The sequence below is a fragment of the Athalia rosae genome, chromosome 5 (genome assembly GCF_917208135.1).
Source record: "Athalia rosae chromosome 5, iyAthRosa1.1, whole genome shotgun sequence".
NCBI classification, from domain to species: Eukaryota; Metazoa; Arthropoda; class Insecta; order Hymenoptera; family Athaliidae; genus Athalia; species Athalia rosae.
The window spans coordinates 13,646,171-13,672,990 of record NC_064030.1 but is presented as its reverse complement, the minus strand read 5'-3'; the positions used below and the strand labels follow the sequence as shown (position 1 = coordinate 13,672,990).

Genomic DNA, 26,820 nt, shown 5'->3' with positions numbered 1-26,820 from the left:
TGAGCGAAACTGTTTGCGCGTACGAACGCAAACGATCGATGAGCGAAACTGTTTGCGCGCACGAACGCAAACGATCGATGAGCGAAACTGTTTGCGCGCACGAACGCAAACGATCGATGAGCAAAACTGTTTGCGCGCACGAACGCAAACGATCGATGAGCGAAACTGTTTGCGCGCACGGACGCAAACGATCGATGAGCGAAACTGTTTGCGCGCACGAACGCAAACGATCGATGAGCAAAACTGTTTGCGCGCACGAACGCAGTTGCACTACATCAAGTTAGAACTAATTGTAAGTTATCTTCGTTCCTTTGTATCTCGCTGTAAATACCGCTTGACCTACCGCACATAGTTCATTGTGCGTTTTGCTGTATTATACACATCTGCGGCGTGGCGCCGAGGTACGTCTCAACGTCCCGCAAGGACAGTTTGGCGCACTGTAGAATTGGAAAATTTCTTATCAATTCGATGGTGAATTCTCATCATTAAAGTCTTCATGGATATCATCATATCATTATATTTGGATACTAATCAAGTTCTGATACTTGGCACTAATTTTTTATTTCACAACGGAGAACAGCGCTACGTTTTTGGTTTCGTCATCAGATTGTCGATCTCATTTTCCGCATGATCATTTTAAACTTGTGTTATTCACTACCCAATGAAAGGTTATCAAAATCTTCTACGCGAGAGCCCTATTTCTAGAACAGTTGAGCACGTCATAGCGATTGCTTCTTCTACACAAATCTGTTCGACTTCGTCGGGAAACTAAAAATGGCAGAACATCGATTTCGAAAAATTTGTCAGCTACTCCGCCTCCAAGTTGGGCACGCTATGAATTTGCCTCTCGAGCCCCTCATTGCCGTACTGCAATTTTTCGTCGTAACTGCAGTTTACGTCCACATCAACAGAACATTCGGTACACAAGGATTGGAAAATTTCGTTGGTGATTTTCAACACCGGAACTTGTCTCTCGTTCACCAATTCGTTCAAGGCGTTCACGTAAGCGAGCTTATTCGAATTTTCATAAAAATTGATGTAAAACCAAGCGTAGTAAATCGCAACCTTGAATTCCTTGTCCTCCAACCAATCCTTCAATCTTGAAGCGCAACCTGCATCGATAACGATGAAAACGATTAATTACGAACAAATAACGAAGATAACAATCGCGCCGGGTGAGCGAAGAAAATTCACACGTTCACTTTGCAAGATTCACCAATAAATTATCGACTGGATTTACATACCTTGTTTTCCCTCTGAATTCCCGCAGCAGGGTGAATAGTTCATATATATATAAATCGATTTGAACTTTGACGTCTCATCAACTTCCTGACTTTCGTACCTGGAATAAATTTCAATGTTACGCGACGTTGACACGTGATTACTGTGATTTGGAAATTTTAAGAAAACAAAAATAAAAATTTGACTCATTCCTAAAAATTATAGCTACCAGTCGATAAAACGTTCTTCGGCGTGTTGCACGGCGCGTTCGTTTTCAAATGCAATCCTGACGACGGTGTCATCGGTAGACGTTAATCTCACCAGCATAATAGTCGCCGGGTATCGAGGATCGCAGCAAGCATCGAAAAATCGGTTTATCAAATTATCTGAATGCGACTCTGAAAAATCCATGATTCGACTTGGTGCTTGAAAATGCAAACAGACTAAATCGTTCATTACGCTCGGTATCATTTATATATACCGTCTAGCAAAGTATGACGCATCTTATGTGCATGAAAAATGCTCCGATGATGTAATAAAAAAAACGGAGTCGAATAGAATACATGCGCAATTTGAGATGTAACAAGGAAATCCTTTGACCACCCATATAATAACGCACTTGCACATGTAGGTAATTCATCGTGCCTGTGACAAACCTGTTAGCGAAGATAACGGTCATCGGCACGTTCTTATCTTACCGCAGAAGAGTCGGGCAGTGCCGGAAGGCAAGCGGTGTCAGTCGCTAATTGGTTTTGCTTTTTCAATCGTAAGGAAAACCGCATTGTCCACGCTTTTGCAAACAGTGCATGGTATAACCGACGAACGGAGTGTCCGTTACTCACCAAGTTGATTTTTTCTTACAGCGTCCAGCCCCCCAAAAACTTTAGCTTATGGTATGAATAAAATTTTGAATTTCATCCAACGTTCAAAACAAAAGATTTGTCTTCTTACCTTCGGCAGGGAACTCCCAGAAGGAATTCATCCAAATCGAAAGGGGTCGATTCCAATAATTGGTCGGTTTGAGATGAAATTAATGCATCGATCGATAACGATGATAATCTGATAACGAGAAGTCGCATCAATTGCAATTTCAAGAGGAAAAAAAAAAAAAAAACAAAAAAAAAAAACACTTTCTAGCATAAAATACCGCACCGGTAACCTGCACACTGTACATCTTTCAGTTTTGTCATAAAATTAGCCGGACAAGATATAAGAGGAAAATCTAAAAATACAAGAAGATATAAAGAGTTTTTTTGTCAATACCTTTATTATATTTACACGCAATTGCAATTACATCATTCAATGCTCCCACATTATTTTTGTTATTATCATTATTACTATCAATATATGGTTACATCGGCGAAGATCAAGGGGATATTATAAACAATGTGATTGTTAAGTATATAAAACTGTCTGATTACATAATTATACTAGAAAATTTTTGTAACTGATCAAATTTAATATATGTACAATACAGCCGCGACTTATACGACAAAAATTCGAGTTTGTTGCAAACGATCGATGAGCGAAACTGTTTGCGCGTACGAACGCAAACGATCGATGAGCAAAAGTGTTAGCGCGCACGAACGCAAACGATCAATGAGCAAATGTGTTTGCGCGCACGAACGCAAACGATCGATGAGCGAAACTGTTTGCGCGTACGAACGCAAACGATCGATGAGCGAAACTGTTTGCGCGCACGAACGCAAACGATCGATGAGCGAAACTGTTTGCGCGCACGAACGCAAACGATCGATGAGCAAAACTGTTTGCGCGCACGAACGCAAACGATCGATGAGCGAAACTGTTTGCGCGCACGAACGCAAACGATCGATGAGCGAAACTGTTTGCGCGCACGAACGCAAACGATCGATGAGCAAAACTGTTTGCGCGCACAAACGCAAACGACCGTTGAGCACAAATGTTTGCGCGCACGAACGCAAACGATCGATGAGCAAAACTGTTTGCGCGCACGAACGCAGTTGCACTACATCAAGTTAGAACTAATTGTAAGTTATCTTCGTTCCTTTGTATCTCGCTGTAAATACCGCTTGACCTACCGCACATAGTTCATTGTGCGTTTTGCTGTTTTATACACATCTGCGGCGTGGCGCCGAGGTACGTCTCAACGTCCCGCAAGGACAGTTTGGCGCACTGTAGAATTGGAAAATTTCTTATCAATTCGATGGTGAATTCTCATCATTAAAGTCTTCATGGATATCATCATATCATTATATTTGGATACTAATCAAGTTCTGATACTTGGCACTAATTTTTGATTTCACAACGGAGAACAGCGCTACGTTTTTGGTTTCGTCATCAGATTGTCGATCTCATTTTTCGCATGATCATTTTAAACTTGTGTTATTCACTACCCAATGAAAGGTTATCAAAATCTTCTACGCGAGAGCCCTATTTCTAGAACAGTTGAGCACGTCATAGCGATTGCTACTTCTACACAAATCTGTTCGACTTCGTCGGGAAACTAAAAATGGCAGAACATCGATTTCGAAAAATTTGTCAGCTACTCCGCCTCCAAGTTGGGCACGCTATGAATTTGCCTCTCGAGCCCCTCATTGCCGTACTGCAATTTTTCGTCGTAACTGCAGTTTACGTCCACATCAACAGAACATTCGGTACACAAGGATTGGAAAATTTCGTTGGTGATTTTCAACACCGGAACTTGTCTCTCGTTCACCAATTCGTTCAAGGCGTTCACGTAAGCGAGCTTATTCGAATTTTCATAAAAATTGATGTAAAACCAAGCGTAGTAAATCGCAACCTTGAATTCCTTGTCCTCCAACCAATCCTTCAATCTTGAAGCGCAACCTGCATCGATAACGATGAAAACGATTAATTACGAACAAATAACGAAGATAACAATCGCGCCGAGTGAGCGAAGAAAATTCACACGTTCACTTTGCAAGATTCACCAATAAATTATCGACTGGATTTACATACCTTGTTTTCCCTCTGAATTCCCGCAGCAGGGTGAATAGTTCATATATATATCGATCGATTTGAACTTTGACGTCTCATCAACTTCCTGACTTTCGTACCTGGAATAAATTTCAATGTTACGCGACGTTGACACGTGATTACTGTGATTTGAAAATTTTAAGAAAACAAAAATAAAAATTTGACTCATTCCTAAAAATTATAGCTACCAGTCGATAAAACGTTCTTCGGCGTGTTGCACGGCGCGTTCGTTTTCGAATGCAATCCTGACGACGGTGTCATCGGTAGACGTTAATCTCACCAGCATAATAGTCGCCGGGTATCGAGGATCGCAGCAAGCTTCGAAAAATCGGTTTATCAAATTATCTGAATGCGACTCTGAAAAATCCATGATTCGACTTGGTGCTTGAAAATGCAAACAGACTAAATCGTTCATTACGCTCGGTATCATTTATATATACCGTCTAGCAAAGTATGACGCATCGTATGTGCATGAAAAATGCTCCGATGATGTAATAAAAAAAACGGAGTCGAATAGAATACATGCGCAATTTGAGATGTAACAAGGAAATCCTTTGATCACCCATATAATAACGCACTTGCACGTGTAGGTAATTCATCGTGCCTGTGACAAACCTGTTAGCGAAGATAACGGTCATCGGCACGTTCTTATTTTGCCGCAGAAGAGTCGGGCAGTGCCGGAAGGCAAGCGGTGTCAGTCGCTAATTGGTTTTGCTTTTTCAATCGTAAGGAAAACCGCATTGTCCACGCTTTTGCAAACAGTGCATGGTATAACCGACGAACGGAGTGTCCGTTACTCACCAAGTTGATTTTTTCTTACAGCGTCCAGCCCCCCAAAAACTTTAGCTTATGGTATGAATAAAATTTTGAATTTCATCCAACGTTCAAAACAAAAGATTTGTCTTCTTACCTTCGGCAGGGAACTCCCAGAAGGAATTCATCCAAATCGAAAGGGGTCGATTCCAATAATTGGTCGGTTTGAGATGAAATTAATGCATCGATCGATAACGATGATAATCTGATAACGAGAAGTCGCATCAATTGCAATTTCAAGAAGAAAAAAAAAAAAAAAACAAAAAAAAAAAACACTTTCTAGCATAAAATACCGCACCGGTAACCTGCACACTGTACATCTTTCAGTTTTGTCATAAAATTAGCCGGACAAGATATAAGAGGAAAATCTAAAAATACAAGAAGATATAAAGAGTTTTTTCGTCAATACCTTTATTATATTTACACGCAATTGCAATTACATCATTCAATGCTCCCACATTATTTTTGTTATTATCATTATTACTATCAATATATGGTTACATCGGCGAAGATCAAGGGGATATTATAAACAATGTGATTGTTAAGTATATAAAACTGTCTAATTACATAATTATACTAGAAAATTTTTGTAACTGATCAAATTTAATATATGTACAATACAGCCGCGACTTATACGACAAAAATTCGAGTTTGTTTCATTCATTATGTTAAAATTTTGTCGTTTCTCTGTTGTTGTTGTTGTTGTTGTTGTTTTTTTTTCCGCTTATTTTCGTTTGATAGTAAACACTGTAGTTTATTTACAGTAATGTACCTTATACATAATTAATTTTTGATATATATTTTCCATTATTGCACTGTCTCTGCTTTTGCCGGCTATTTATGCTCTGGAAAATTTTGTAACCCGGTAATGAAGCGCCGTTTTACCGTTGTTGCCGTTGCTATTATTGTTACAGCGGTTGCTTCTGTGGTTTATAATTTTTTATAATCACGATTAAAATTACTAGCTATTTGATTTATTCCTTTAGTTCTGTTTTCTTCACACTTTCTTTATTTTTATCTACAAAGGTTTCCATACGTACGGTTACTATCTGTGATCTTTTGAGGAAAAGAATAAAATAAAATTACTTGTTACCGACGAGAATAGAAAAAGGAAATCAATGATGAATCGAGGTAGGTGAAGAAAGAAAAAAATTAAACTCCTTTCGGTCGTCTAAAAATAGTATAAATTCTTTACATTCAATAAAGCGACTCGACGTTTGATCAATTCGAAAATTATTACCTACTTAGTTTTGCGACAGACTACGGAATAGTTTTTTTTCATTTCTTTTTTGTGTTTTTCTCTTTTCCAAAACATCGTTTAATCAGCGGTTCGATACCATTTCAACTATTCATTCGATATACCGGTTTTGATTATAGCCTATGACTGAGTATACATATAGTATAAAACTGGGATGGGGTGTAACAATGTCTATTAAAATATCGACGAACGGGTTGTGGGATTTTTTTTGTTGCCGTTTCAACAACTGTCACGTAATATTACATCATATTTAAAATAATATTCACGATAATCACTGAAAATTATTCATCGAACTTGTTCGTCGTGTCAACGACCGGAAAAACCTATCGTCTTTCGTTATCATAAAGCCTTATATAGACGGGACCGCTAAAGTTCTATAAAAATGGTACTGTGTCTGCGGTAATATGTATAAACATGTATGAAAATTGCGAATACAGATATATATATACAGAGCGGACAAGGTGAAATTGCGCACCCAATTTTTGTGCGCAAGCGCGAATCAAAACGACGGTCGAATTTGTCAGCTGCTAGCGTGTTGTACCAACAGCCTCAGATTTCAGCTTCAGCTGTCAAATTGTCGATCGCCAATACAGCTGAGATCGCCGTATTTGAATGTGACTGAGGTATGGTGTGTCAGGTGAATAATGCGACACAAAACCAGACACAGATAAGTTAGATGGAATAAAATTGAATGAGATTAATTAAATGTAGACAGAAATACACTCGTCGAAAAGTTCAGGTTAGTTCCTTGTATTTGACAGCTGTGAAACAAATGCCGACGATCGCGCATGTGCAAATGGGGTGCGCAATTTCACGTTGTCCAGTCTGTGTAGTATATATATATATACATATATTTGTTTTACCCCTTAACAAACCGTGTGATAAAAATCAACATCGTATTCTAATTCGCACTTTTAGGAATGTTCGTTGATAGGCGATATTCAAGTAAAGAATTTATACTCACTCCGTGTACAAATACGAATAGGTATCCCGACGATCGTTATTCCCAAAGGAGTTTGCCGGTCAAACGCCGTTTGTCGTTGGTAAATTACTGGTGGGTGATCGCAGCAGATCGTGGTACTGGAGCAGAGCTTCTCGCAGGGAACGTGAAACCTGGCCCGAAGCCGTGGCCACGGTACATTCGACCAGATAGGGATACAAGCCTATCAGTTGCTCCCAGACCGATCGATCGACTAGGTGAAAAAAATAAATAAAAATGCCACTTTGACTTGGGTTTTCAATTCAACGAGCCAGACGCGCATACATACATGCAATGTATATTTGTATCATAGACCGAATGCTTACCCTTGTTAGGGGGAGCCTTTTTCAAGGACACCACCAGGGTAGCTACCGCTTTCAATACGAATGATATTTCCGACAATCTGTATCTAGAAAACCGTTTGATAATCAACACTTATAAACACGGTAAACGTTATTCACGGTAATTCGAGGAGTTCGATAACGCGGGGAAGGGGGGTAAGGCCTACATTACCTTGGCAGAGGGCATTTACCGCTGCGTCTCTCGTCCTCGATGTAACGTCGCAGCACCTCTTGGAACCTGTGTAAAAGAGCGGTGACGGCCAACCGCCCGGCTACCCCTCCTTCGTCGGTTTCCGTACCCTCCTTGCTGGAGGTTTGTATCTCATTGTTCAGCCCCCCAAAAACTTTAGCTTATGGTATGAATAAAATTTTGAATTTCATCCAACGTTCAAAACAAAAGATTTGTCTTCTTACCTTCGGCAGGGAACTCCCAGAAGGAATTCATCCAAATCGAAAGGGGTCGATTCCAATAATTGGTCGGTTTGAGATGAAATTAATGCATCGATCGATAACGATGATAATCTGATAACGAGAAGTCGCATCAATTGCAATTTCAAGAGGAAAAAAAAAAAAAAAAAAAAAAAAAAAAAACACTTTCTAGCATAAAATACCGCACCGGTAACCTGCACACTGTACATCTTTCAGTTTTGTCATAAAATTAGCCGGACAAGATATAAGAGGAAAATCTAAAAATACAAGAAGATATAAAGAGTTTTTCCGTCAATACCTTTATTATATTTACACGCAATTGCAATTACATCATTCAATGCTCCCACATTATTTTTGTTATTATCATTATTACTATCAATATATGGTTACATCGGCGAAGATCAAGGGGATATTATAAACAATGTGATTGTTCAGTATATAAAACTGTCTGATTACATAATTATACTAGAAAATTTTTGTAACTGATCAAATTTAATATATGTACAATACAGCCGCGACTTATACGACAAAAATTCGAGTTTGTTGCAAACGATCGATGAGCGAAACTGTTTGCGCGCACGAACGCAAACGATCGATGAGCGAAACTGTTTGCGCGTACGAACGCAAACGATCGATGAGCGAAACTGTTTGCGCGCACGAACGCAAACGATCGATGAGCAAATGTGTTTGCGCGCACGAACGCAAACGATCGATGAGCGAAACTGTTTGCGCGCACGAACGCAAACGATCGATGAGCAAAACTGTTTGCGCGCACAAACGCAAACGACCGTTGAGCACAAATGTTTGCGCGCACGAACGCAATCGATCGATGAGCAAAACTGTTTGCGCGCACGAACGCAGTTGCACTACATCAAGTTAGAACTAATTGTAAGTTATCTTCGTTCCTTTGTATCTCGCTGTAAATACCGCTTGACCTACCGCACATAGTTCATTGTGCGTTTTGCTGTATTATACACATCTGCGGCGTGGCGCCGAGGTACGTCTCAACGTCCCGCAAGGACAGTTTGGCGCACTGTAGAATTGGAAAATTTCTTATCAATTCGATGGTGAATTCTCATCATTAAAGTCTTCATGGATATCATCATATCATTATATTTGGATACTAATCAAGTTCTGATACTTGGCACTAATTTTTGATTTCACAACGGAGAACAGCGCTACGTTTTTGGTTTCGTCATCAGATTGTCGATCTCATTTTTCGCATGATCATTTTAAACTTGTGTTATTCACTACCCAATGAAAGGTTATCAAAATCTTCTACGCGAGAGCCCTATTTCTAGAACAGTTGAGCACGTCATAGCGATTGCTACTTCTACACAAATCTGTTCGACTTCGTCGGGAAACTAAAAATGGCAGAACATCGATTTCGAAAAATTTGTCAGCTACTCCGCCTCCAAGTTGGGCACGCTATGAATTTGCCTCTCGAGCCCCTCATTGCCGTACTGCAATTTTTCGTCGTAACTGCAGTTTACGTCCACATCAACAGAACATTCGGTACACAAGGATTGGAAAATTTCGTTGGTGATTTTCAACACCGGAACTTGTCTCTCGTTCACCAATTCGTTCAAGGCGTTCACGTAAGCGAGCTTATTCGAATTTTCATAAAAATTGATGTAAAACCAAGCGTAGTAAATCGCAACCTTGAATTCCTTGTCCTCCAACCAATCCTTCAATCTTGAAGCGCAACCTGCATCGATAACGATGAAAACGATTAATTACGAACAAATAACGAAGATAACAATCGCGCCGAGTGAGCGAAGAAAATTCACACGTTCACTTTGCAAGATTCACCAATAAATTATCGACTGGATTTACATACCTTGTTTTCCCTCTGAATTCCCGCAGCAGGGTGAATAGTTCATATATATATCGATCGATTTGAACTTTGACGTCTCATCAACTTCCTGACTTTCGTACCTGGAATAAATTTCAATGTTACGCGACGTTGACACGTGATTACTGTGATTTGAAAATTTTAAGAAAACAAAAATAAAAATTTGACTCATTCCTAAAAATTATAGCTACCAGTCGATAAAACGTTCTTCGGCGTGTTGCACGGCGCGTTCGTTTTCGAATGCAATCCTGACGACGGTGTCATCGGTAGACGTTAATCTCACCAGCATAATAGTCGCCGGGTATCGAGGATCGCAGCAAGCTTCGAAAAATCGGTTTATCAAATTATCTGAATGCGACTCTGAAAAATCCATGATTCGACTTGGTGCTTGAAAATGCAAACAGACTAAATCGTTCATTACGCTCGGTATCATTTATATATACCGTCTAGCAAAGTATGACGCATCTTATGTGCATGAAAAATGCTCCGATGATGTAATAAAAAAAACGGAGTCGAATAGAATACATGCGCAATTTGAGATGTAACAAGGAAATCCTTTGACCACCCATATAATAACGCACTTGCACATGTAGGTAATTCATCGTGCCTGTGACAAACCTGTTAGCGGAGATAACGGTCATCGGCACGTTCTTATCTTGCCGCAGAAGAGTCGGGCAGTGCCGGAAGGCAAGCGGTGTCAGTCGCTAATTGGTTTTGCTTTTTCAATCGTAAGGAAAACCGCATTGTCCACGCTTTTGCAAACAGTGCATGGTATAACCGACGAACGGAGTGTCCGTTACTCACCAAGTTGATTTTTTCTTACAGCGTCCAGCCCCCCAAAAACTTTAGCTTATGGTATGAATAAAATTTTGAATTTCATCCAACGTTCAAAACAAAAGATTTGTCTTCTTACCTTCGGCAGGGAACTCCCAGAAGGAATTCATCCAAATCGAAAGGGGTCGATTCCAATAATTGGTCGGTTTGAGATGAAATTAATGCATCGATCGATAACGATGATAATCTGATAACGAGAAGTCGCATCGATTGCAATTTCAAGAGGAAAAAAAAAAAAAAAACAAAAAAAAAAACACTTTCTAGCATAAAATACCGCACCGGTAACCTGCACACTGTACATCTTTCAGTTTTGTCATAAAATTAGCCGGACAAGATATAAGAGGAAAATCTAAAAATACAAGAAGATATAAAGAGTTTTTTTGTCAATACCTTTATTATATTTACACGCAATTGCAATTACATCATTCAATGCTCCCACATTATTTTTGTTATTATCATTATTACTATCAATATATGGTTACATCGGCGAAGATCAAGGGGATATTATAAACAATGTGATTGTTAAGTATATAAAACTGTCTGATTACATAATTATACTAGAAAATTTTTGTAACTGATCAAATTTAATATATGTACAATACAGCCGCGACTTATACGACAAAAATTCGAGTTTGTTGCAAACGATCGATGAGCGAAACTGTTTGCGCGTACGAACGCAAACGATCGATGAGCAAAAGTGTTAGCGCGCACGAACGCAAACGATCGATGAGCAAATGTGTTTGCGCGCACGAACGCAAACGATCGATGAGCGAAACTGTTTGCGCGCACGAACGCAAACGATCGATGAGCAAATGTGTTTGCGCGCACGAACGCAAACGATCGATGAGCGAAACTGTTTGCGCGCACGAACGCAAACGATCGATGAGCGAAACTGTTTGCGCGCACGAACGCAAACGATCGATGAGCAAAACTGTTTGCGCGCACAAACGCAAACGACCGTTGAGCACAAATGTTTGCGCGCACGAACGCAAACGATCGATGAGCAAAACTGTTCGCGCGCACGAACGCAGTTGCACTACATCAAGTTAGAACTAATTGTAAGTTATCTTCGTTCCTTTGTATCTCGCTGTAAATACCGCTTGACCTACCGCACATAGTTCATTGTGCGTTTTGCTGTATTATACACATCTGCGGCGTGGCGCCGAGGTACGTCTCAACGTCCCGCAAGGACAGTTTGGCGCACTGTAGAATTGGAAAATTTCTTATCAATTCGATGGTGAATTCTCATCATTAAAGTCTCCATGGATATCATCATATCATTATATTTGGATACTAATCAAGTTCTGATACTTGGCACTAATTTTTGATTTCACAACGGAGAACAGCGCTACGTTTTTGGTTTCGTCATCAGATTGTCGATCTCATTTTTCGCATGATCATTTTAAACTTGTGTTATTCACTACCCAATGAAAGGTTATCAAAATCTTCTACGCGAGAGCCCTATTTCTAGAACAGTTGAGCACGTCATAGCGATTGCTACTTCTACACAAATCTGTTCGACTTCGTCGGGAAACTAAAAATGGCAGAACATCGATTTCGAAAAATTTGTCAGCTACTCCGCCTCCAAGTTGGGCACGCTATGAATTTGCCTCTCGAGCCCCTCATTGCCGTACTGCAATTTTTCGTCGTAACTGCAGTTTACGTCCACATCAACAGAACATTCGGTACACAAGGATTGGAAAATTTCGTTGGTGATTTTCAACACCGGAACTTGTCTCTCGTTCACCAATTCGTTCAAGGCGTTCACGTAAGCGAGCTTATTCGAATTTTCATAAAAATTGATGTAAAACCAAGCGTAGTAAATCGCAACCTTGAATTCCTTGTCCTCCAACCAATCCTTCAATCTTGAAGCGCAACCTGCATCGATAACGATGAAAACGATTAATTACGAACAAATAACGAAGATAACAATCGCGCCGAGTGAGCGAAGAAAATTCACACGTTCACTTTGCAAGATTCACCAATAAATTATCGACTGGATTTACATACCTTGTTTTCCCTCTGAATTCCCGCAGCAGGGTGAATAGTTCATATATATATCGATCGATTTGAACTTTGACGTCTCATCAACTTCCTGACTTTCGTACCTGGAATAAATTTCAATGTTACGCGACGTTGACACGTGATTACTGTGATTTGAAAATTTTAAGAAAACAAAAATAAAAATTTGACTCATTCCTAAAAATTATAGCTACCAGTCGATAAAACGTTCTTCGGCGTGTTGCACGGCGCGTTCGTTTTCGAATGCAATCCTGACGACGGTGTCATCGGTAGACGTTAATCTCACCAGCATAATAGTCGCCGGGTATCGAGGATCGCAGCAAGCTTCGAAAAATCGGTTTATCAAATTATCTGAATGCGACTCTGAAAAATCCATGATTCGACTTGGTGCTTGAAAATGCAAACAGACTAAATCGTTCATTACGCTCGGTATCATTTATATATACCGTCTAGCAAAGTATGACGCATCTTATGTGCATGAAAAATGCTCCGATGATGTAATAAAAAAAACGGAGTCGAATAGAATACATGCGCAATTTGAGATGTAACAAGGAAATCCTTTGACCACCCATATAATAACGCACTTGCACATGTAGGTAATTCATCGTGCCTGTGACAAACCTGTTAGCGGAGATAACGGTCATCGGCACGTTCTTATCTTGCCGCAGAAGAGTCGGGCAGTGCCGGAAGGCAAGCGGTGTCAGTCGCTAATTGGTTTTGCTTTTTCAATCGTAAGGAAAACCGCATTGTCCACGCTTTTGCAAACAGTGCATGGTATAACCGACGAACGGAGTGTCCGTTACTCACCAAGTTGATTTTTTCTTACAGCGTCCAGCCCCCCAAAAACTTTAGCTTATGGTATGAATAAAATTTTGAATTTCATCCAACGTTCAAAACAAAAGATTTGTCTTCTTACCTTCGGCAGGGAACTCCCAGAAGGAATTCATCCAAATCGAAAGGGGTCGATTCCAATAATTGGTCGGTTTGAGATGAAATTAATGCATCGATCGATAACGATGATAATCTGATAACGAGAAGTCGCATCAATTGCAATTTCAAGAGGAAAAAAAAAAAAAAAACAAAAAAAAAAAACACTTTCTAGCATAAAATACCGCACCGGTAACCTGCACACTGTACATCTTTCAGTTTTGTCATAAAATTAGCCGGACAAGATATAAGAGGAAAATCTAAAAATACAAGAAGATATAAAGAGTTTTTTTGTCAATACCTTTATTATATTTACACGCAATTGCAATTACATCATTCAATGCTCCCACATTATTTTTGTTATTATCATTATTACTATCAATATATGGTTACATCGGCGAAGATCAAGGGGATATTATAAACAATGTGATTGTTAAGTATATAAAACTGTCTGATTACATAATTATACTAGAAAATTTTTGTAACTGATCAAATTTAATATATGTACAATACAGCCGCGACTTATACGACAAAAATTCGAGTTTGTTGCAAACGATCGATGAGCGAAACTGTTTGCGCGCACGAACGCAAACGATCGATGAGCGAAACTGTTTGCGCGCACGAACGCAAACGATCGATGAGCAAAACTGTTTGCGCGCACAAACGCAAACGACCGTTGAGCACAAATGTTTGCGCGCACGAACGCAAACGATCGATGAGCAAAACTGTTTGCGCGCACGAACGCAGTTGCACTACATCAAGTTAGAACTAATTGTAAGTTATCTTCGTTCCTTTGTATCTCGCTGTAAATACCGCTTGACCTACCGCACATAGTTCATTGTGCGTTTTGCTGTATTATACACATCTGCGGCGTGGCGCCGAGGTACGTCTCAACGTCCCGCAAGGACAGTTTGGCGCACTGTAGAATTGGAAAATTTCTTATCAATTCGATGGTGAATTCTCATCATTAAAGTCTTCATGGATATCATCATATCATTATATTTGGATACTAATCAAGTTCTGATACTTGGCACTAATTTTTGATTTCACAACGGAGAACAGCGCTACGTTTTTGGTTTCGTCATCAGATTGTCGATCTCATTTTTCGCATGATCATTTTAAACTTGTGTTATTCACTACCCAATGAAAGGTTATCAAAATCTTCTACGCGAGAGCCCTATTTCTAGAACAGTTGAGCACGTCATAGCGATTGCTACTTCTACACAAATCTGTTCGACTTCGTCGGGAAACTAAAAATGGCAGAACATCGATTTCGAAAAATTTGTCAGCTACTCCGCCTCCAAGTTGGGCACGCTATGAATTTGCCTCTCGAGCCCCTCATTGCCGTACTGCAATTTTTCGTCGTAACTGCAGTTTACGTCCACATCAACAGAACATTCGGTACACAAGGATTGGAAAATTTCGTTGGTGATTTTCAACACCGGAACTTGTCTCTCGTTCACCAATTCGTTCAAGGCGTTCACGTAAGCGAGCTTATTCGAATTTTCATAAAAATTGATGTAAAACCAAGCGTAGTAAATCGCAACCTTGAATTCCTTGTCCTCCAACCAATCCTTCAATCTTGAAGCGCAACCTGCATCGATAACGATGAAAACGATTAATTACGAACAAATAACGAAGATAACAATCGCGCCGAGTGAGCGAAGAAAATTCACACGTTCACTTTGCAAGATTCACCAATAAATTATCGACTGGATTTACATACCTTGTTTTCCCTCTGAATTCCCGCAGCAGGGTGAATAGTTCATATATATATCGATCGATTTGAACTTTGACGTCTCATCAACTTCCTGACTTTCGTACCTGGAATAAATTTCAATGTTACGCGACGTTGACACGTGATTACTGTGATTTGAAAATTTTAAGAAAACAAAAATAAAAATTTGACTCATTCCTAAAAATTATAGCTACCAGTCGATAAAACGTTCTTCGGCGTGTTGCACGGCGCGTTCGTTTTCGAATGCAATCCTGACGACGGTGTCATCGGTAGACGTTAATCTCACCAGCATAATAGTCGCCGGGTATCGAGGATCGCAGCAAGCTTCGAAAAATCGGTTTATCAAATTATCTGAATGCGACTCTGAAAAATCCATGATTCGACTTGGTGCTTGAAAATGCAAACAGACTAAATCGTTCATTACGCTCGGTATCATTTATATATACCGTCTAGCAAAGTATGACGCATCGTATGTGCATGACAAATGCTCCGATGATGTAATAAAAAAAACGGAGTCGAATAGAATACATGCGCAATTTGAGATGTAACAAGGAAATCCTTTGACCACCCATATAATAACGCACTTGCACATGTAGGTAATTCATCGTGCCTGTGACAAACCTGTTAGCGAAGATAACGGTCATCGGCACGTTCTTATCTTGCCGCAGAAGAGTCGGGCAGTGCCGGAAGGCAAGCGGTGTCAGTCGCTAATTGGTTTTGCTTTTTCAATCGTAAGGAAAACCGCATTGTCCACGCTTTTGCAAACAGTGCATGGTATAACCGACGAACGGAGTGTCCGTTACTCACCAAGTTGATTTTTTATTACAGCGTCCAGCCCCCCAAAAACTTTAGCTTATGGTATGAATAAAATTTCGAATTTCATCCAACGTTCAAAACAAAAGATTTGTCTTCTTACCTTCGGCAGGGAACTCCCAGAAGGAATTCATCCAAATCGAAAGGGGTCGATTCCAATAATTGGTCGGTTTGAGATGAAATTAATGCATCGATCGATAACGATGATAATCTAATAACGAGAAGTCGCATCAATTGCAATTTCAAGAGGAAAAAAAAAAAAAAAACAAAAAAAAAAAACACTTTCTAGCATAAAATACCGCACCGGTAACCTGCACACTGTACATCTTTCAGTTTTGTCATAAAATTAGCCGGACAAGATATAAGAGGAAAATCTAAAAATACAAGAAGATATAAAGAGTTTTTTTGTCAATACCTTTATTATATTTACACGCAATTGCAATTACATCATTCAATGCTCCCACATTATTTTTGTTATTATCATTATTACTATCAATATATGGTTACATCGGCGAAGATCAAGGGGATATTATAAACAATGTGATTGTTAAGTATATAAAACTGTCTGATTACATAATTATACTAGAAAATTTTTGTAACTGATCAAATTTAATATATGTACAATACAGCCGCGACTTATACGACAAAAATTCGAGTTTGTTGCAAACGATCGATGAGCGAAACTGTTTGCGCGTACGAACGCAAACGATCGATGAGCAAAAGTGTTAGCGCGCACGAACGCAAACGATCGATGAGCAAATGTGTTTGCGCGCACGAACGCAAACGATCGATGAGCGAAACTGTTTGCGCGTACGAACGCAAACGATCGATGAGCAAAACTGTTTGCGCGCACGAACGCAAACGATCGATGAGCGAAACTGTTTGCGCGCACGAACGCAAACGATCGATGAGCAAATGTGTTTGCGCGCACGAACGCAAACGATCGATGAGCGAAACTGTTTGCGCGCACGAACGCAAACGATCGATGAGCGAAACTGTTTGCGCGCACGAACGCAAACGATCGATGAGCAAAACTGTTTGCGCGCACAAACGCAAACGACCGTTGAGCACAAATGTTTGCGCGCACGAACGCAAACGATCGATGAGCAAAACTGTTTGCGCGCACGAACGCAGTTGCACTACATCAAGTTAGAACTAATTGTAAGTTATCTTCGTTTCTTTGTATCTCGCTGTAAATACCGCTTGACCTACCGCACATAGTTCATTGTGCGTTTTGCTGTATTATACACATCTGCGGCGTGGCGCCGAGGTACGTCTCAACGTCCCGCAAGGACAGTTTGGCGCACTGTAGAATTGGAAAATTTCTTATCAATTCGATGGTGAATTCTCATCATTAAAGTCTTCATGGATATCATCATATCATTATATTTGGATACTAATCAAGTTCTGATACTTGGCACTAATTTTTGATTTCACAACGGAGAACAGCGCTACGTTTTTGGTTTCGTCATCAGATTGTCGATCTCATTTTTCGCATGATCATTTTAAACTTGTGTTATTCACTACCCAATGAAAGGTTATCAAAATCTTCTACGCGAGAGCCCTATTTCTAGAACAGTTGAGCACGTCATAGCGATTGCTACTTCTACACAAATCTGTTCGACTTCGTCGGGAAACTAAAAATGGCAGAACATCGATTTCGAAAAATTTGTCAGCTACTCCGCCTCCAAGTTGGGCACGCTATGAATTTGCCTCTCGAGCCCCTCATTGCCGTACTGCAATTTTTCGTCGTAACTGCAGTTTACGTCCACATCAACAGAACATTCGGTACACAAGGATTGGAAAATTTCGTTGGTGATTTTCAACACCGGAACTTGTCTCTCGTTCACCAATTCGTTCAAGGCGTTCACGTAAGCGAGCTTATTCGAATTTTCATAAAAATTGATGTAAAACCAAGCGTAGTAAATCGCAACCTTGAATTCCTTGTCCTCCAACCAATCCTTCAATCTTGAAGCGCAACCTGCATCGATAACGATGAAAACGATTAATTACGAACAAATAACGAAGATAACAATCGCGCCGAGTGAGCGAAGAAAATTCACACGTTCACTTTGCAAGATTCACCAATAAATTATCGACTGGATTTACATACCTTGTTTTCCCTCTGAATTCCCGCAGCAGGGTGAATAGTTCATATATATATCGATCGATTTGAACTTTGACGTCTCATCAACTTCCTGACTTTCGTACCTGGAATAAATTTCAATGTTACGCGACGTTGACACGTGATTACTGTGATTTGAAAATTTTAAGAAAACAAAAATAAAAATTTGACTCATTCCTAAAAATTATAGCTACCAGTCGATAAAACGTTCTTCGGCGTGTTGCACGGCGCGTTCGTTTTCGAATGCAATCCTGACGACGGTGTCATCGGTAGACGTTAATCTCACCAGCATAATAGTCGCCGGGTATCGAGGATCGCAGCAAGCTTCGAAAAATCGGTTTATCAAATTATCTGAATGCGACTCTGAAAAATCCATGATTCGACTTGGTGCTTGAAAATGCAAACAGACTAAATCGTTCATTACGCTCGGTATCATTTATATATACCGTCTAGCAAAGTATGACGCATCTTATGTGCATGAAAAATGCTCCGATGATGTAATAAAAAAAACGGAGTCGAATAGAATACATGCGCAATTTGAGATGTAACAAGGAAATCCTTTGACCACCCATATAATAACGCACTTGCACATGTAGGTAATTCATCGTGCCTGTGACAAACCTGTTAGCGAAGATAACGGTCATCGGCACGTTCTTATCTTGCCGCAGAAGAGTCGGGCAGTGCCGGAAGGCAAGCGGTGTCAGTCGCTAATTGGTTTTGCTTTTTCAATCGTAAGGAAAACCGCATTGTCCACGCTTTTGCAAACAGTGCATGGTATAACCGACGAACGGAGTGTCCGTTACTCACCAAGTTGATTTTTTCTTACAGCGTCCAGCCCCCCAAAAACTTTAGCTTATGGTATGAATAAAATTTTGAATTTCATCCAACGTTCAAAACAAAAGATTTGTCTTCTTACCTTCGGCAGGGAACTCCCAGAAGGAATTCATCCAAATCGAAAGGGGTCGATTCCAATAATTGGTCGGTTTGAGATGAAATTAATGCATCGATCGATAACGATGATAATCTAATAACGAGAAGTCGCATCAATTGCAATTTCAAGAGGAAAAAAAAAAAAAAAACAAAAAAAAAAAACACTTTCTAGCATAAAATACCGCACCGGTAACCTGCACACTGTACATCTTTCAGTTTTGTCATAAAATTAGCCGGACAAGATATAAGAGGAAAATCTAAAAATACAAGAAGATATAAAGAGTTTTTTTGTCAATACCTTTATTATATTTACACGCAATTGCAATTACATCATTCAATGCTCCCACATTATTTTTGTTATTATCATTATTACTATCAATATATGGTTACATCGGCGAAGATCAAGGGGATATTATAAACAATGTGATTGTTAAGTATATAAAGCTGTCTAATTACATAATTATACTAGAAAATTTTTGTAACTGATCAAATTTAATATATGTACAATACAGCCGCGACTTATACGACAAAAATTCGAGTTTGTTGCAAACGATCGATGAGCGAAACTGTTTGCGCGTACGAACGCAAACGATCGATGAGCAAAAGTGTTAGCGCGCACGAACGCAAACGATCGATGAGCAAATGTGTTTGCGCGCACGAACGCAAACGATCGATGAGCGAAACTGTTTGCGCGCACGAACGCAAACGATCGATGAGCGAAACTGTTTGCGCGCACGAACGCAAACGATCGATGAGCGAAACTGTTTGCGCGCACGAACGCAAACGATCGATGAGCAAATGTGTTTGCGCGCACGAACGCAAACGATCGATGAGCGAAACTGTTTGCGCGCACGAACGCAAACGATCGATGAGCGAAACTGTTTGCGCGCACGAACGCAAACGATCGATGAGCAAAACTGTTTGCGCGCACGAACGCAAACGACCGATGAGCACAACTGTTTGCGCGCACGAACGCAAACGATCGATGAGCAAAACTGTTTGCGCGCACGAACGCAGTTGCACTACATCAAGTTAGAACTAATTGTAAGTTATCTTCGTTCCTTTGTATCTCGCTGTAAATACCGCTTGACCTACCGCACATAGTTCATTGTGCGTTTTGCTGTATTATACACATCTGCGGCGTGGCGCCGAGGTACGTCTCAACGTCCCGCAAGGACAGTTTGGCGCACTGTAGAATTGGAAAATTTCTTATCAATTCGATGGTGAATTCTCATCATTAAAGTCTTCATGGATATCATCATATCATTATATTTGGATACTAATCAAGTTCTGATACTTGGCACTAATTTTTGATTTCACAACGGAGAACAGCGCTACGTTTTTGGTTTCGTCATCAGATTGTCGATCTCATTTTTCGCATGATCATTTTAAACTTGTGTTATTCACTACCCAATGAAAGGTTATCAAAATCTTCTACGCGAGAGCCCTATTTCTAGAACAGTTGAGCACGTCATAGCGATTGCTACTTCTACACAAATCTGTTCGACTTCGTCGGGAAACTAAAAATGGCAGAACATCGATTTCGAAAAATTTGTCAGCTACTCCGCCTCCAAGTTGGGCACGCTATGAATTTGCCTCTCGAGCCCCTCATTGCCGTACTGCAATTTTTCGTCGTAACTGCAGTTTACGTCCACATCAACAGAACATTCGGTACACAAGGATTGGAAAATTTCGTTGGTGATTTTCAACACCGGAACTTGTCTCTCGTTCACCAATTCGTTCAAGGCGTTCACGTAAGCGAGCTTATTCGAATTTTCATAAAAATTGATGTAAAACCAAGCGTAGTAAATCGCAACCTTGAATTCCTTGTCCTCCAACCAATCCTTCAATCTTGAAGCGCAACCTGCATCGATAACGATGAAAACGATTAATTACGAACAAATAACGAAGATAACAATCGCGCCGAGTGAGCGAAGAAAATTCACACGTTCACTTTGCAAGATTCACCAATAAATTATCGACTGGATTTACATACCTTGTTTTCCCTCTGAATTCCCGCAGCAGGGTGAATAGTTCATATATATATCGATCGATTTGAACTTTGACGTCTCATCAACTTCCTGACTTTCGTACCTGGAATAAATTTCAATGTTACGCGACGTTGACACGTGATTACTGTGATTTGAAAATTTTAAGAAAACAAAAATAAAAATTTGACTCATTCCTAAAAATTATAGCTACCAGTCGATAAAACGTTCTTCGGCGTGTTGCACGGCGCGTTCGTTTTCGAATGCAATCCTGACGACGGTGTCATCGGTAGACGTTAATCTCACCAGCATAATAGTCGCCGGGTATCGAGGATCGCAGCAAGCTTCGAAAAATCGGTTTATCAAATTATCTGAATGCGACTCTGAAAAATCCATGATTCGACTTGGTGCTTGAAAATGCAAACAGACTAAATCGTTCATTACGCTCGGTATCATTTATATATACCGTCTAGCAAAGTATGACGCATCTTATGTGCATGAAAAATGCTCCGATGATGTAATAAAAAAAACGGAGTCGAATAGAATACATGCGCAATTTGAGATGTAACAAGGAAATCCTTTGACCACCCATATAATAACGCACTTGCACATGTAGGTAATTCATCGTGCCTGTGACAAACCTGTTAGCGGAGATAACGGTCATCGGCACGTTCTTATCTTGCCGCAGAAGAGTCGGGCAGTGCCGGAAGGCAAGCGGTGTCAGTCGCTAATTGGTTTTGCTTTTTCAATCGTAAGGAAAACCGCATTGTCCACGCTTTTGCAAACAGTGCATGGTATAACCGACGAACGGAGTGTCCGTTACTCACCAAGTTGATTTTTTCTTACAGCGTCCAGCCCCCCAAAAACTTTAGCTTATGGTATGAATAAAATTTTGAATTTCATCCAACGTTCAAAACAAAAGATTTGTCTTCTTACCTTCGGCAGGGAACTCCCAGAAGGAATTCATCCAAATCGAAAGGGGTCGATTCCAATAATTGGTCGGTTTGAGATGAAATTAATGCATCGATCGATAACGATGATGATCTGATAACGAGAAGTCGCATCAATTGCAATTTCAAGAGGAAAAAAAAAAAAAAAACAAAAAAAAAAAACACTTTCTAGCATAAAATACCGCACCGGTAACCTGCACACTGTACATCTTTCAGTTTTGTCATAAAATTAGCCGGACAAGATATAAGAGGAAAATCTAAAAATACAAGAAGATATAAAGAGTTTTTTTGTCAATACCTTTATTATATTTACACGCAATTGCAATTACATCATTCAATGCTCCCACATTATTTTTGTTATTATCATTATTACTATCAATATATGGTTACATCGGCGAAGATCAAGGGGATATTATAAACAATGTGATTGTTAAGTATATAAAACTGTCTGATTACATAATTATACTAGAAAATTTTTGTAACTGATCAAATTTAATATATGTACAATACAGCCGCGACTTATACGACAAAAATTCGAGTTTGTTGCAAACGATCGATGAGCGAAACTGTTTGCGCGTACGAACGCAAACGATCGATGAGCAAAAGTGTTAGCGCGCACGAACGCAAACGATCGATGAGCAAAAGTGTTTGCGCGCACGAACGCAAACGATCGATGAGCGAAACTGTTTGCGCGTACGAACGCAAACGATCGATGAGCGAAACTGTTTGCGCGCACGAACGCAAACGATCGATGAGCGAAACTGTTTGCGCGCACGAACGCAAACGATCGATGAGCAAATGTGTTTGCGCGCACGAACGCAAACGATCGATGAGCGAAACTGTTTGCGCGCACGAACGCAAACGATCGATGAGCGAAACTGTTTGCGCGCACGAACGCAAACGATCGATGAGCAAAACTGTTTGCGCGCACAAACGCAAACGACCGTTGAGCACAAATGTTTGCGCGCACGAACGCAAACGATCGATGAGCAAAACTGTTTGCGCGCACGAACGCAGTTGCACTACATCAAGTTAGAACTAATTGTAAGTTATCTTCGTTCCTTTGTATCTCGCTGTAAATACCGCTTGACCTACCGCACATAGTTCATTGTGCGTTTTGCTGTATTATACACATCTGCGGCGTGGCGCCGAGGTACGTCTCAACGTCCCGCAAGGACAGTTTGGCGCACTGTAGAATTGGAAAATTTCTTATCAATTCGATGGTGAATTCTCATCATTAAAGTCTTCATGGATATCATCATATCATTATATTTGGATACTAATCAAGTTCTGATACTTGGCACTAATTTTTGATTTCACAACGGAGAACAGCGCTACGTTTTTGGTTTCGTCATCAGATTGTCGATCTCATTTTTCGCATGATCATTTTAAACTTGTGTTATTCACTACCCAATGAAAGGTTATCAAAATCTTCTACGCGAGAGCCCTATTTCTAGAACAGTTGAGCACGTCATAGCGATTGCTACTTCTACACAAATCTGTTCGACTTCGTCGGGAAACTAAAAATGGCAGAACATCGATTTCGAAAAATTTGTCAGCTACTCCGCCTCCAAGTTGGGCACGCTATGAATTTGCCTCTCGAGCCCCTCATTGCCGTACTGCAATTTTTCGTCGTAACTGCAGTTTACGTCCACATCAACAGAACATTCGGTACACAAGGATTGGAAAATTTCGTTGGTGATTTTCAACACCGGAACTTGTCTCTCGTTCACCAATTCGTTCAAGGCGTTCACGTAAGCGAGCTTATTCGAATTTTCATAAAAATTGATGTAAAACCAAGCGTAGTAAATCGCAACCTTGAATTCCTTGTCCTCCAACCAATCCTTCAATCTTGAAGCGCAACCTGCATCGATAACGATGAAAACGATTAATTACGAACAAATAACGAAGATAACAATCGCGCCGAGTGAGCGAAGAAAATTCACACGTTCACTTTGCAAGATTCACCAATAAATTATCGACTGGATTTACATACCTTGTTTTCCCTCTGAATTCCCGCAGCAGGGTGAATAGTTCATATATATATCGATCGATTTGAACTTTGACGTCTCATCAACTTCCTGACTTTCGTACCTGGAATAAATTTCAATGTTACGCGACGTTGACACGTGATTACTGTGATTTGAAAATTTTAAGAAAACAAAAATAAAAATTTGACTCATTCCTAAAAATTATAGCTACCAGTCGATAAAACGTTCTTCGGCGTGTTGCACGGCGCGTTCGTTTTCGAATGCAATCCTGACGACGGTGTCATCGGTAGACGTTAATCTCACCAGCATAATAGTCGCCGGGTATCGAGGATCGCAGCAAGCTTCGAAAAATCGGTTTATCAAATTATCTGAATGCGACTCTGAAAAATCCATGATTCGACTTGGTGCTTGAAAATGCAAACAGACTAAATCGTTCATTACGCTCGGTATCATTTATATATACCGTCTAGCAAAGTATGACGCATCTTATGTGCATGAAAAATGCTCCGATGATGTAATAAAAAAAACGGAGTCGAATAGAATACATGCGCAATTTGAGATGTAACAAGGAAATCCTTTGACCACCCATATAATAACGCACTTGCACATGTAGGTAATTCATCGTGCCTGTGACAAACCTGTTAGCGAAGATAACGGTCATCGGCACGTTCTTATCTTGCCGCAGAAGAGTCGGGCAGTGCCGGAAGGCAAGCGGTGTCAGTCGCTAATTGGTTTTGCTTTTTCAATCGTAAGGAAAACCGCATTGTCCACGCTTTTGCAAACAGTGCATGGTATAACCGACGAACGGAGTGTCCGTTACTCACCAAGTTGATTTTTTATTACAGCGTCCAGCCCCCCAAAAACTTTAGCTTATGGTATGAATAAAATTTTGAATTTCATCCAACGTTCAAAACAAAAGATTTGTCTTCTTACCTTCGGCAGGGAACTCCCAGAAGGAATTCATCCAAATCGAAAGGGGTCGATTCCAATAATTGGTCGGTTTGAGATGAAATTAATGCATCGATCGATAACGATGATAATCTGATAACGAGAAGTCGCATCAATTGCAATTTCAAGAGGAAAAAAAAAAAAAAAACAAAAAAAAAAAACACTTTCTAGCATAAAATACCGCACCGGTAACCTGCACACTGTACATCTTTCAGTTTTGTCATAAAATTAGCCGGACAAGATATAAGAGGAAAATCTAAAAATACAAGAAGATATAAAGAGTTTTTTTGTCAATACCTTTATTATATTTACACGCAATTGCAATTACATCATTCAATGCTCCCACATTATTTTTGTTATTATCATTATTACTATCAATATATGGTTACATCGGCGAAGATCAAGGGGATATTATAAACAATGTGATTGTTAAGTATATAAAACTGTCTGATTACATAATTATACTAGAAAATTTTTGTAACTGATCAAATTTAATATATGTACAATACAGCCGCGACTTATACGACAAAAATTCGAGTTTGTTGCAAACGATCGATGAGCGAAACTGTTTGCGCGTACGAACGCAAACGATCGATGAGCAAAAGTGTTAGCGCGCACGAACGCAAACGATCGATGAGCAAATGTGTTTGCGCGCACGAACGCAAACGATCGATGAGCGAAACTGTTTGCGCGTACGAACGCAAACGATCGATGAGCGAAACTGTTTGCGCGTACGAACGCAAACGATCGATGAGCGAAACTGTTTGCGCGCACGAACGCAAACGATCGATGAGCAAATGTGTTTGCGCGCACGAACGCAAACGATCGATGAGCGAAACTGTTTGCGCGCACGAACGCAAACGATCGATGAGCGAAACTGTTTGCGCGCACGAACGCAAACGATCGATGAGCAAAACTGTTTGCGCGCACGAACGCAAACGACCGTTGAGCAAAACTGTTTGCGCGCACGAACGCAAACGATCGATGAGCAAAACTGTTTGCGCGCACGAACGCAGTTGCACTACATCAAGTTAGAACTAATTGTAAGTTATCTTCGTTCCTTTGTATCTCGCTGTAAATACCGCTTGACCTACCGCACATAGTTCATTGTGCGTTTTGCTGTATTATACACATCTGCGGCGTGGCGCCGAGGTACGTCTCAACGTCCCGCAAGGACAGTTTGGCGCACTGTAGAATTGGAAAATTTCTTATCAATTCGATGGTGAATTCTCATCATTAAAGTCTTCATGGATATCATCATATCATTATATTTGGATACTAATCAAGTTCTGATACTTGGCACTAATTTTTGATTTCACAACGGAGAACAGCGCTACGTTTTTGGTTTCGTCATCAGATTGTCGATCTCATTTTTCGCATGATCATTTTAAACTTGTGTTATTCACTACCCAATGAAAGGTTATCAAAATCTTCTACGCGAGAGCCCTATTTCTAGAACAGTTGAGCACGTCATAGCGATTGCTACTTCTACACAAATCTGTTCGACTTCGTCGGGAAACTAAAAATGGCAGAACATCGATTTCGAAAAATTTGTCAGCTACTCCGCCTCCAAGTTGGGCACGCTATGAATTTGCCTCTCGAGCCCCTCATTGCCGTACTGCAATTTTTCGTCGTAACTGCAGTTTACGTCCACATCAACAGAACATTCGGTACACAAG

At 40.2% G+C, this 26,820-nt stretch overlaps 3 protein-coding genes and 1 long non-coding RNA gene across 5 annotated transcripts in view; 1 reads left to right on the top strand and 3 right to left on the bottom strand.

Annotated features, from left to right (window-relative positions):
- Positions 1-501: 501 nt before the first annotated feature.
- On the bottom strand, positions 502-1,692 carry LOC125501107. Its single transcript, XM_048656083.1, has 3 exons — positions 1,451-1,692; positions 1,245-1,342; positions 502-1,112 (listed from the first exon to the last, which is right to left on the bottom strand). The coding sequence occupies exons 1-3, from the start codon at positions 1,690-1,692 to the stop codon at positions 808-810; spliced, it is 645 nt and encodes a 214-aa protein (XP_048512040.1). The 3' UTR covers positions 502-807.
- Positions 1,693-3,439: 1,747 nt separating this feature from the next.
- Positions 3,440-4,630, bottom strand: LOC125501105. Its single transcript, XM_048656081.1, has 3 exons — positions 4,389-4,630; positions 4,183-4,280; positions 3,440-4,050 (listed from the first exon to the last, which is right to left on the bottom strand). The coding sequence occupies exons 1-3, from the start codon at positions 4,628-4,630 to the stop codon at positions 3,746-3,748; spliced, it is 645 nt and encodes a 214-aa protein (XP_048512038.1). The 3' UTR covers positions 3,440-3,745.
- A 217-nt stretch (positions 4,631-4,847) lies between these two features.
- LOC125501110 lies at positions 4,848-5,255 on the top strand. The gene is made up of 2 exons (XR_007278608.1): positions 4,848-5,052; positions 5,120-5,255. It is a non-coding gene; the product is annotated as an uncharacterized LOC125501110 (long non-coding RNA).
- A 1,882-nt stretch (positions 5,256-7,137) lies between these two features.
- Positions 7,138-26,820, bottom strand: part of LOC105684332 (protein MON2 homolog) — a 30,594-nt gene continuing 10,911 nt past the window's right edge. The window contains exons 24-26 of one of the 2 annotated variants that reach the window (XM_048656076.1): positions 7,764-7,912; positions 7,577-7,659; positions 7,138-7,464 (exon numbers count right to left, since the gene is read on the bottom strand). In XM_048656076.1, coding sequence (XP_048512033.1) covers positions 7,295-7,464; positions 7,577-7,659; positions 7,764-7,912 — 402 coding nt within the window. In that variant the 3' untranslated portion in view covers positions 7,138-7,294. The remainder of the gene's footprint in view (positions 7,465-7,576; positions 7,660-7,763; positions 7,913-26,820) is intronic. The other variant, XM_048656077.1, reaches the window with a different exon arrangement.